The sequence below is a fragment of the Protopterus annectens genome, chromosome 15.part0 (genome assembly GCF_019279795.1).
Source record: "Protopterus annectens isolate FY-2018-M chromosome 15.part0, PAN1.0, whole genome shotgun sequence".
Taxonomy (NCBI): Eukaryota; Metazoa; Chordata; order Ceratodontiformes; family Protopteridae; genus Protopterus; species Protopterus annectens.
This window is the reverse complement of record NC_056749.1, coordinates 608566985-608579728: the sequence shown is the minus strand read 5'-3', so window position 1 is coordinate 608579728 and position 12744 is coordinate 608566985. Positions and strand designations below refer to the sequence as shown.

Sequence of the window (12744 nt, the reverse complement as noted above, 5' to 3'; positions counted from 1 at the left end):
ATGTATGTATGTATGTATGTATGTATGTATGTATGTATGTATGTATGTATGTATGTATGTATGTATGTATGTATGTATGTATGCTATCAGTACATATGACTTCATATGCACTAAAGAAGGAGTCTGTTCCGGGTACATTGCAGCTGGTAAGTATAGCAGTTTTGGCAAAGACTTAAACAATACTGATTTCATGAAATGTAACTCTCCTTTGACTTGGGCACTGTGTCCATTTCTACAAAAAGCATTACAAACTGTAAATATTTGGAAAGATTAAAAATGGTAATTTGTATCTTTTGTTCTTGTATATCATTTCAAGTGTTGTATGGTCAATGATCAAAGTCAACTTCTTCCCATATAACCAGAGACAAAAGTATTCATACGTCTACACCGTGACTAGCCCTTCCTTTCAGAAGGGAATAATAACATTTTGCAACATCTGCTTGAGAAATGCTGGTTTATGGAATTGGTTTATAATGACCTTTACATTCTTGTGTCAGACCACTAAAAATCTGTTTCTATGGAAGCTGAGTCTGTCAGACATTATTTCTTCATATACTAAAGTTTTTTTAGAATCTGTAATGCTTTGTCATTATTCTTAGTCAAACCAAGGGTGTGGATTTTTTGTGAGGTTAATAAGTTACTTAGTGACTCAGTGACAAACTCTGTCATTGTTGAAATGTTATAGACGTCACATGTAGTTAGTCATACCAAATAGACTTCTGCGACTTGCACAGTTCTTAGATGGTAGTACTTCCTTTACAGTCATCCTTTTTAATGTTAGGAGATTCTCCTTTCTGAGAGCACAAAAAACCTGAAAACTGTGCCTGTCATGTTTTGCTTGAGTTCTACCCCAAGTATGAATATTCTCCCTAATGTTTCATTTTGTGCATACCTTTCAGTACCCAATGGACTACATTTTAAAAATCACATAGCTAAGTCTTCCCCGAAATATATGTTTTTTTATAACTTTCATTGTTAGATTGAACATAAAAATATTGTTATAGTAGAACTTCACATGATAATATCCAGATCTAAGGTTACATTTGCTGAATATTCATAATTAATATAATATCGTTGTCATCTGTGAAAAATAAGTGTGTATTTCAGTGCTTTACTGATGATCTTCATTTCCACCGATAGTCTTTCTTTACACTGTAGTTCTGATTTTGGAGTGTTGGCTACCGTTGACATCCAAGGTGGCTGTCGTTTGTTACCTCCGATTCTGTTACAGACTGACATGTAGCTCCGCAGATGAACTTGAACTAAGTTAAAACACAGTACAAAGTAAACACTGGGCAAAATTACTTTAATATGCAAGTCAATGATAACGTTATTCTTTAAAGCAATAAAAAAAAAATGAGATTTCGTATTAATAATGCTTTATGAAATGTTTAAGATCAGTCAGTCAACCACATCATTTATATGCATCAACTGAGTAACATAATAACATACTTGGTGAAAAAGTGTGGAACAAGTTAGAAAACATATTTAAAAACTGCATATTTACAAACAATGAAAAGAATATTCATTGCGCTGCTCAACAAAAAAATCAATGGCATTTTCTATAGATCTTATTTGGGAAAGTAATACCTATTCAGACTAAGTGATTTCCTTGCCAAGAACCCCTTGTGTCAACGTATATTGATGGCATATCCAGAAACAAAATTCATAATTTGTATTTGCATCAACCAATGTTTATATATTGTGTGTATATATATATATATATATATATATATATATATATATATATATATATATACATATATATATATATATATATATATATATGTATGTATGTATGTATATATATATATATATATATATATATATGTGTGTGTGTGTGTGTGTTTTGTAATTGGTGACAGATATCTAGTCAAAACTGGCCTCCTTTAACTTCCTGACTTTTTTTACCAGTAAAGTAAGCATCATATTTTATGCATGTTGCCAGATAAATTAAATTAGTAATGTCACCATCAGCCTAAAATGAAAAATTAAAAGACCACATAGATGAAAGAACTTTATGTACTTGCAATGAGCAAATTTATAGAGGGAAACGTTCTCAATTTTCCCCTTCACTCAGACTTACTACATGTAACTACTTTGCAACTGTCAGATTCCATATTTTCTTAAAAGAAATATATGAAAGCTCATTTTATTTTATTGCTTTTGTAAACAAAGTGATCCTTTTAACTTGATTCTCTTCCTTTCCGATTTGTCTCTAATATTATACTTTTATGGCAGGTAGTATAATCATTTTATGGATGTGTCTACATACTGCGCAGTTTCTATACCTTTTCTTGCCTGCTTTCTTTTCACTTCAGTTATGTATGTAAACTATTTTTTGTAGAGTGCTGGTCTCATGTTTCTGTCTTGTATCATTGGTTAGAGAATTAATAATCTTGAGTTCACCTAGCAAGTTCACTTGGTTGAGCTTGTGTGGTAAAGTAATGTAGTAATCTGGTAAATGGCATGCTTTCAGCAACCAACAGGATGAAACAGTCTGTTACATCTTACAAAAACAGCAAAACTTTCTTGACTTTCTACACACAATACAGTTTAAACCTGTTTTGCACTTTTTAATTGTATTTTAAATAAATTTATGTTTGCTTTCAAATCTTTAATTTAGTATTTTCCCTGTTGCTTAGAATGTACAGTTTTTCTTTTTGTCATAACAATTTTCCCTGGCTTTCTTCATCACCATAAAATGATTTGATGCATTGGGATTCTAGATGGAGTAAGATTTTTCATAAAGATTTAAACAAATTAGAACCAAACGCCACATTATATGGAACTTGGTGTCACAGTAAACATTTAAAACTTTTTTTAAATAAGAAAAAAATATTCTTATATGAAAGAAAATAAAATTAACAAAGTATAGTCAGCCTTTTGTTACCATTTTTACATTAGCTGTTAAAACACTGACTTCAATTTACTAGTGATAAAACTGTCCCTACATTTGTTTTTTTAGGAGCACTTAGTTTTATCAGTAAAATAATGTGAGGCAATTATAGATCACATGTAGGATCACTGTCAGCCAATCAGCATGCAGAATTCATGATGCTAAACTTTGGTCAAATTACAGAGTGCTGTCTGAAACAAAATACAGGTTGTGGACATGAAAATCGGGGGGGGGGGGCACTTTTCTGGAAGTCCCAGTGGGTACTTTTAATTGACAGATGCTGAAATGAATTATTGCACTTCATTCTTAAAAAGAGTATTGCAGCAACAGTGGGGGGATGGTTGCATGTAACTGGAGCATTATAGGCATTTGTTTTCTTCCTTTGTGTGATATTGGAGCCTGATTTTCTGTTTTCTATACTTTAAAAAGCAGAATGTGTGAAATGTGCTTGTTCACTGCATTACCCAAACTTTCCAACAGTATTGTAACATACCTTGATGCTACTAAACATTATCTAATTGAATTTATGAACTGCAGGCTTCTAATCAAGATTAAACAAGCTTCAAAGTACATGCTAGGGCAGTTGTTCAGAGATCATTGATTCCGCTTTTCCAAACTGCCTCCTGATAGTTTTTTCCATTTTCCCACTGAAAGTTATATCACTGATGGTAATCTTCCAGACATGCAGCCATTTTTAGTCTATACCTATTGACCAATCTTTTTTCTAATCCCCACACATAAGCAGACAAAATGAATAAAACAGCAAGGCGAGACAACAATAAAATGCTTAAGAAAATATATTTAAAACAAAGAAGCACATAGATTCCAGATAAATTTAAGAATGTATTTAGAATGGTGATATGCCTTCTCAGAATTTAATTAGAACAACCGTATGGCTTTTTAAATAGGAAAATTGTAAGCATCCCTTTAAAAGCACATATAGACTTGTAGCATCATAATATAATAAATGCTACAGGACAGGCACATAAGAAAAAAAAAGACACAAAGTTATGTGGATGGTGCTAGTCATAAGTCCTGCGGCTCATGCCTTAGGTCTCAACACACTTAGATACTCAGCGTAAGAGCATGTAAGTTATTTGATGTGGAACCTATTAATTAGATGAGGACATACATGTTGCAATCATAAATTTGGTTAAGGTGTTTAACTTGCAAACACAAGGTGCAGGGTTTGGTTCTTGCCTTTGAAAGGGAAATTAGTTGGACTAAAAGTGGTCAAGGACAGCCAGCCTAGTATTGACCTGTGAATCTATATTAGAGTGTCTTATGCTTTTTTAGGATGGCACTGAGGTTTTTTAGCCCTGATGGAGCTGCTACACATCCACAAGTCAAACAGCCCAATGGTCACTTGATCTGGGGATCTAAACTTAGCAAATCAAACAAAATATGCTGGAGAGACATATATGCGTCTCAGACATTGCCTCCTCTTTGGAACAAGCTTTCTGTTCACATTAAGCAGAGACATTCCCTGGCCCTCTTTAAATATAATTTGGATCAATGGATGGGGAATCTCAAATTCACACCAGGATAATGCCTATGTCCCTTGTGGACATGGACAAACTGTAAGATACTCAAACCATAGGCACAAATCCCTGTTATCCTCTTGCACTTAGGGGCCATATATATATTGGGTAAAATTCAATTACACTGGCTAGGATTGTAAGAGCTCTTATGCCATTAGCCTAGTAATTACCTATGATCCTATGAACAGATGAAAGTGAGGATTTCATGATGACATCACACCCTGTTCCTGAACTGAAGCTGATTCCACATGTAATAATTAAAGGGGAAAGATGAGAAGGTATGGATGATATAACAGCCAAATGTCTGATTGTTATCTCTTTTTTCAGGATTAAACATCTTGACAAACAGACATCCAGCTGAGAAGGTCTTCCCTGGACCTCCATCAGCAACTAGAAAAATAATTCTTAAAAAATATTGCAAAAGGCTACAAAAGCTACCAGCAACATCATTTTATTTATATCCCCACCCAAGTGCTTTAGCATTTCTGCATTCTATAGGCCAAAGACATTTGCACCCCATCTTGAATGACTTCTTAAATACAAAATTACTACCAGTGATTTCTTATAACATAGTTTCTTAGAACAGACTCTAAAATATTCCAACATATTATTGGCACAAATCAAATTTAGAAATAATGGGTCTACCAGGGGTATTAATATAGTCCTTTAGAATGTTCTTTAATGGCGGCCACGGTGGTGCAGCGGTTAGCATTGCCACCTCACAGCAAGAGGTTCTCTGGTTCGATTCTTGGGTGGGGTGCCTTCTGTGCGGAGTCTGCATGTCCTCCCTGTGGTCACATGGGTTTTCTCTGGGTGCTCCGGTTTCCTCCCACATCCCAAAGACATGCTGTAGGTGGATTGGACACTCCAAATTGGCCCTAGGTGTGTGTGTGTGTGTGTGTGTGTGCCTTCTGTGGAAGGTTGTGCGCTGGGCTGGCACCTCAGCACTGTAAAACTCCACTGCCAATTATGAGCAGACAAGTGATCTGCTGAGGCGACTCCTAACAGGGAAAAAGCTGAAAGAAGAAGAATGTTCTTTAATAAATAAAGAATATTGCATCTAAAGGATGACGGATACATAATATACTAATATTTTGTTCATTCAAAATCCTAAGTTTTTCATATGTTTAATAATGCTAATAATTCCATGTGATATTCCTGCATTGGAGTTTGATCTGAACTTGTATATTCTAAGTTATTAAGGACTTTGAAGTACATTTTAATGTTTTATAACTTACTTATCACTTCTGTAGTGCTCCATTTATCTGCTTTGCAGATGGCCACAATGTCTTTAATTCCTGTAAGCTGTTGTACTGCAAGCCATTCACATTTAGTCAAATTGTACCACCTAGGCAATCTCAAAAAAAATTTAAAAAAATTTCTAAAATTCACTTTCAAACACTTGTAATAAAAATGTAATGCTATTGTAATCTGACATTAATGCATTAGAAATCTTGCTTTTGTGTAAAGATATCGTATCACCTTTGTCAACCAAAATTACATGTTAGTTGCACTTTGATCCTCGCCTGATGAAAAGTCACTGCTGTAATAAAATAGTATTTTATAGAGGACATAGATGATAATAATTCATCCTTGGGCAATAAAGTTATATTCCCATACGTGTTGTTTGAACACTGTAGAAATCTCTAGGACAGATCATTCTACAGAAATTGACTAATTCAATTAAAATATTCTCAATTCTGGGTATCCTAGCTGGGGCAAAATTAAGTCCATTAAAAAGAATATTAAACATGGATCCAGTTAAATAATCAGAGATTTAGTACTTTATTATCAGTATGTGACACACCCAAGTTGACATTAATGGTGCCATCTTCTGCAGCATCTATGGCCTTTCCTTCTTCCGTTGTGAATGCCTCTTCTCCTTGATGCATCTGTTACCTTTCCTTTTCATTTCAGGAACTTACTGAGTGGAAACTAGTACAAAGACATATTGCATATGTTCCTACATGCAACTTTGACAGCAGTTATGTTAGCACTGTCTCCATCATCATGTCAACATCAGTTCTGTTAGTACTGTCTCCATCATCATGTCAACATCAGTTCTATTAGTACTGTCTCCATCATCATGTCAACATCAGTTCTGTTAGTACTGTCTCCATCATCATGTCAACATCAGTTCTGTTAGTACTGTCTCCATCATCATGTCAACATCAGTTCTGTTAGTACTGTCTCAGTCATCATGTCAACATCAGTTCTGTTAGTACTGTCTTCATCATCATGTCAACATCAGTTCTATTAGTACTGTCTCCATCATCATGTCAACATCAGTTCTGTTAGTACAGTCTCCATCATGTTGACATCAGTTCTGTTAGTACAGTCTCAATCATCATGTTGACATCAGTTCTGTTAGTACAGTCTCAATCATCATGTTGACATCAGTTCTATTAGTACTGTCTCAATCATCATGTCAGCATCAGTTCTTAGTACTGTCTCTGTCATTATGTCTTTAAGTTCCTTCTCTGACATGTTGATTTTCCCAGTTGAACAGCACTTCTAACTAGTAATCTGATTTATTCTGTTTTAATATGTTTTTGTTGTGCTCAGTTATTTCCTTCTGTATTTTTTTTAACTCACCAGACAGTTCATTCATCTCTTCAAAAAACAGTCATGATAAACGTGTTGCTTAAGTTGCACTTTTCATTCTGCAACTCTGTGATTTTTGTCTTTTAAATGCTATTGCTTCCATGTGCCGTGCTCCACAAAGATTGCAAGCTGTGCACTCTAACAGATCTGTATATCAAAGAAACCTAACTCATAAGTTTATAATATGGGTGTCAGCCTCATTGAAGTAATGTCTGAGTTTTTATAGTATCAAGCATGTTATTGAAATAAAGATTAACTGCTGTTCTGAACATCTGTAGCAGCTTTTCTGTACCAGTGCTTCTGCCATTACTGAGCAAGACAACTGCCATAGATTTTGGCCAGTTATGTTTTGTACTGTCTTTCAAATGTACTGATATAAAGGTTATACCCTCTCAGTGGCAAACATATCTGGAACACCTTGTAGTGATGACCTAGCCTTGCATAAAATGCCACCAGCAACCAGGAAAAAATCTCTTGATAAATGGAATCATTCATTAACAGCTATACTGAGTATTTCAGCATTTCTGCCTTCTAAGGAAGCAAAGAAATTTTAGCCAGAACTTGAATGATTTCTTAAATGCAAAATTACACCAACTATAACAGGAATATAGCCAGCATCATGATGGCAGAGAGACGTAAAGCCTCAGCTACAGTTCAAGTGACCCTCAATTCAGTTAGTGGCTTGGGCATCAGACAAGTGACCCTGGGTTCAGTTAGTGGCTGGGATATCAGATAATTGACCCTGTGGTCATTTAGTGTCTTGGGCATCAAACAAGTGACCTTGGGTTCAGTTAGTGGCTTGGGCATCAAACAAGTGACCCTGGGGTCAGTTAGAGGCTTGGGCATCAGATGATGCTGGCAAGAGAGGATGGTTTTTCCAGTCCTGGGAGGGAGGATAACATTTGAGTTCATCTCACAATTGATCCCATATGGAGGCTAGGAACAAGCAGGGAGTAGTGGCTGAGTCACTATGGATGCAGCATGATTGCTAATATGTCCATTGCATGTCTGTCCATGAAACATGAATGGGTACCTGCAAGAGGGTGGAAATCAAAATGCCTGCTTCTCATCAGCAATATGTTGCCACCCTAGGAAGCGTTGGTCTCCTCACTGACTCCAAATGTGAGCTGGTTCTAGCCCAGGCGATGCTAGTCAGGTTCAGGTACTCGTTGAAGGCTGTTGTGGCTGAGGTGCTAAGACTGTTATTTTCTATTAAATTTCATCAGTGTGGAATTTGTGTTGTTTTTTGAATATTTATAGTCTCTTCTAGACTATTTGCTGGTTGTTTTTGGATGCTAGTCAGGTTCTCTAAACCTGGCAAAAGAGGACAGGTCCCTAGGGACAGCTGTTGGGAACAAAAAATGCAACAAAAATCATTTTATCTTTTAATTAATTGGTAGTTGTGAATTCACATTTTATAGGAATGCTTTGTGAAAATACAAAAATTTTTCACTGTTTATATATCAAGCATATAGTTTCACCATTGCGGAGCTTTCAACTATCATTCATTAAGATATTACTATCCAATTCAGAGTTTAAACCTCTGGGAGATGGTTTCTTGTATTGAAAATAAAATTTAGCCTCCATTTTATTTAACATGTGCTTGCATTTAGAGCTTCCTTGGAGCCTTCAGAACAATCAAGGGAGGCCAAGTTGTCCCAAGAGAAGGAGCGGTGTACTTTATTATCATATGCATAGGAAAAGTAACCTGAACTCTCCTCCTTATGATGCTGTCCCCCATGTCAGTATGTGTATGGTGAATAATAGGAACACAATAGAGTCTTGATGAACACTAAAATATAGAGTGGGTCTCACTTAGGAACATTTGCCTCAGAAATCAATTTGTTCTTTCCTAGAAAATTGATATAAACCAAATGAAAACGGTCAGTTAAACCATAGCATATGCAGAGTTGCTCCAAAAGGAAACAATGCACCACGTCAAATGCAGAGAAGATTTCAAGTTGACTGAGAACCGAAAAAAAACAAAACGTGCTCAAAGCAGAAAAATTACTGGAACCAAAGTGAACGGAGGTAGCCTCAAACATTAAAAATATATATTTTAATAATCCAAAGACATACAAATTAATGAAAGGATTAAGCACTTTTGTCTGCAAACATAACCAGACTTCTTCAGAATCAGTTATACACATTCATAGCAACCTTTTAAATGCCCCACTCATAATGATCACATGTCCATTCCCCTCCAATAAAAAGCTAAAATGCAATTAACATGTAATTGGAATGCAATTAAACCTGAACAGGTGTGAAAATCAGGTACCAAGCAATACCAAATGCAGTTTAAACATAGTAAGATTTAAGACTAAGAACACTGGCAATAGATACATATTCATTAAGACCAGGTAAAAAGGTAGCTACACCCGTTCAGGTTTTAGTTGCATTCCAATTACATTTTCATTGCATTTTAGCTTTTATTGTAGGGGAATGAACATGTGATCATTAGGAGTGGGGTAATTAAAAGGTTGCTATGAATGTGCATAATTTATTTTGAATAAGTCTGGTTATGTCTGCAGATGAAAGCGCTTAATCCTTTCATTTGTTCATTTGTATTTCTTTTAATTATTAAAATACAAATTTTTAATGTTTGAGTCTACCTCTGTTAACTTTCGTTCTGCTAATTTTTCTGCTTTGAGCAAGATATCGAGGAGGACCAAACTCATATATGACAGTATTGTTTGTAAGAGATTGTCCATTGCTTTTGGATGGATTAGTCAGTTTTATGGTGTCTCCTGCACCTGATTGATATGGGTCATAGAGATTATGCTAGATAGAAAGGAATCAAACTACACATACATTGCTTTTGTAGTAATCTTCACAAGAAAAGGAAGCTTACAAACAGTGTCACAATATATCAAGACAAGCAAGCCAAAAGTTGGTTTTGTAAGGACAGATATAACATTCACCTAATTATGCATGGAAGGAAATAATTCTTCCTTAGTAAAGTCTGTACAGTTGTGAAAACCATCAAATCAATGATAAACAGACAAGACTGAATAAGCTTTGTTGTTTCAGAGTCCAGTCCCCAAAATGTAGGATGTATGAGTGAAACAAACCATATAACCTCAGAACAGTCACTCTCCATACAAAATTAACCCAAAGGAGTCTGGTATTACTCATTGTAGTGGTTACTTGGGGGTGACATGTTGAGTTTCTAGTCTAATTTGGGAAACATGATCAGGTAAAAAGCTTATTTAATTGACTTGATGCTGAAGATATTTCATTATTCATTCTCAAGAAGACTGCATTTTCATATAAATGTTAAAATAAATACTGTTCTTCATTTAGAGTTTATTTTAAGAAAGAGGGCTGCAAGAGACACAAATAGGATTCTAGTTTTAAAAACTTTTTTTTTTTTTTTTGAGTACAAGAGAGTCAGGAATCTCAGAAAACTGCTAGAAATGACAAATGCATGCATTCTTCCTTAACAAGGACTTCCAAATCCATCCCAAGCACCTTCTTCTGCAGGAAATGTAGGTACTGCCCACACCTAAACAACAGTTTTCCATCATCTATCATGAATTAAACATACAGAAACAATAAAAAGAGAGTCTGTAATAGGAAATGAGTGGTATATGTTTCAAACTGTCTCAGTTACTGAAGCTATTATGTGGACCAATGTATAGGAATATATATGCAGTATAACCAAAAATACATCAAAATCATCTCTACAGTCATAGCACTAACTGCAGGAATTTCACTGGGTTTGTTTTTCATATCCTGTGCTGAATGACAACATCCTTCACATGGGAGACCAGGATTCCTCCATCATAGAAATTTAGGTATTTTGGCATTCGAGACTTAATACCTGCCAACCGCTAGGGTTAAATGAATTTATCTCCAACAGAAGCAGCATCCCCTACCTACAACACTTCAACCATTAAGATGTTTTACCACTGCCTAATGAATTGACTCTGAACTCAGTTTTAATGGAAGTTAGTTTATAAGGAAATTTTATATGACATTTTATAATCAGCTTGAGTCAATCGACTAATACTGCCTTTGTTTTCTTTTTGAATTTCACAGATTTTGGGTTCTGTAGGCTTAATCTTGCATTTTAGGAATTTCTAACACTAAATGGCTGATGTATTGCTATAGATTAATCAGCTCTTAGTGTGTTTTTTTCTTTTTCTTTTCATCTATAGACTAATACTTTTTGATAATCTTTACTGAGTTGCAATGATATTTTCCATAAAGTCATCCGTCAGTTTCTAATAAACTGTTTTTTTTTTGTTTCCCATAGCAATTCTAGTTAACTGTTAATCTGTTTTTTTTTCATTTGGATATTTTCCACTTTTTTCTTTATATTTTGTGATCTTCTTCTCTAATATTTGCAAATTTCCTCTTTTTCACTAGTTCGACTTGCTTTGTTTTCTATAAAGAGAGAGAAAGAGACGTGTTTGTGTGCTATATGAGTCATTGCTGCATGCATTTTTTCTGTGACAAAACACTGGTGTTTTTTGTTGTTGGTACAGTTTGTCAAATTATGTAATAGTTGAAGCTCATTAGATTGACCATTACATAACTGAAGTGTTTTTGCCCTTTCTTCATGTTTGTGCAATCGTTTAATTAGTATATTTAATTTCTGGTTGCAGTTAATTTTTTTGATGATTTTAGTGGAGATTAATGGTAATTGATTGCGAGTTTATTCAGTGTTTTGTGTTTTGATCAAACTTACCTGTGATCATTCATTATAAACTCATATGTCTCTCTCTAGGTATGCATATATACATATGTAGATACATAAGATGTATAGATAGATACAGAGATATAATGTTATATAATATTATACATATGCATATATACATGGGTTTATATGACTCTATCGAGTTTTTGGAAACTAAATTCTCATTTGAAGCAATTCTTTGTAGATCATGGTACAGTGGGAATCAAGGAATTTACCCTTTTCCCCACTGAAGTGCAGTATCGGTATTGGTATGCATAATTTGTAGGGGGTGAAGTGGAGCTTTCCGGAAACTCGATCATAAGGTTTCGACCATAAGAATTTCAAGTTTCTGAAAACTTGATGAAGTAATATAACCCCCCCCCCCCACACACACACACGCACATATATCTATGTGTGTGTGTGTGTGTGTGTGTGTGTATATATAAATATATATATATATATATATATATATACCCCCGTGTGTGTGTGTGTGTGTGTATATATATATATATATATATATATATATATATATATATATATATATATAATGTGTGTATAGATATCTTTCTCCATATGTATATATAATTTGATGTATGTCTTTTTATTGCAACTCAACTTATCAAAATGAGGAAAACTTAAAAAAAAAATAATAATTAGTAATTGTAAAGGATTTTGTACAGTGTGAGATGATTTGTTGATCACTAATATAAGTTATTTTAAAGCTGCATGAGTAATATTGCATTTTGCTTTATCATAGTGTGCTGCACTGTGTGAGCTGGTGGTGTACTTCCAGGGATTTTCCCCATTTCTTTCATTGTGGTGTGATCATGGAGTTGTTGTATACAAACTGGGGGTGGGGTGGGATAGAACCTGCAAAAAAGAAACATGGGGGTGCAGGGAGGGCTTACCTTCCTGCAAAAAGCATATCTGTATGTATATGTGTGTGTGTGTGTGTGTGTGTGTGTGTGTGTGTGTGTGTGTGTGTGTGTGTTTATATGGATCTAAGACTACTGAACAAA

General features: G+C 34.8%; 1 protein-coding gene across 1 annotated transcript in view; it reads right to left on the bottom strand.

Moving 5' to 3' along the window:
• Window positions 1-456: 456 nt before the first annotated feature.
• The window catches only part of LOC122789861, a 74143-nt gene continuing 61855 nt past the window's right edge, over window positions 457-12744 (bottom strand). The window contains exon 5 of the mRNA XM_044057295.1: window positions 457-1262. Coding sequence (XP_043913230.1) covers window positions 1179-1262 — 84 coding nt within the window. The 3' untranslated portion in view covers window positions 457-1178. The remainder of the gene's footprint in view (window positions 1263-12744) is intronic.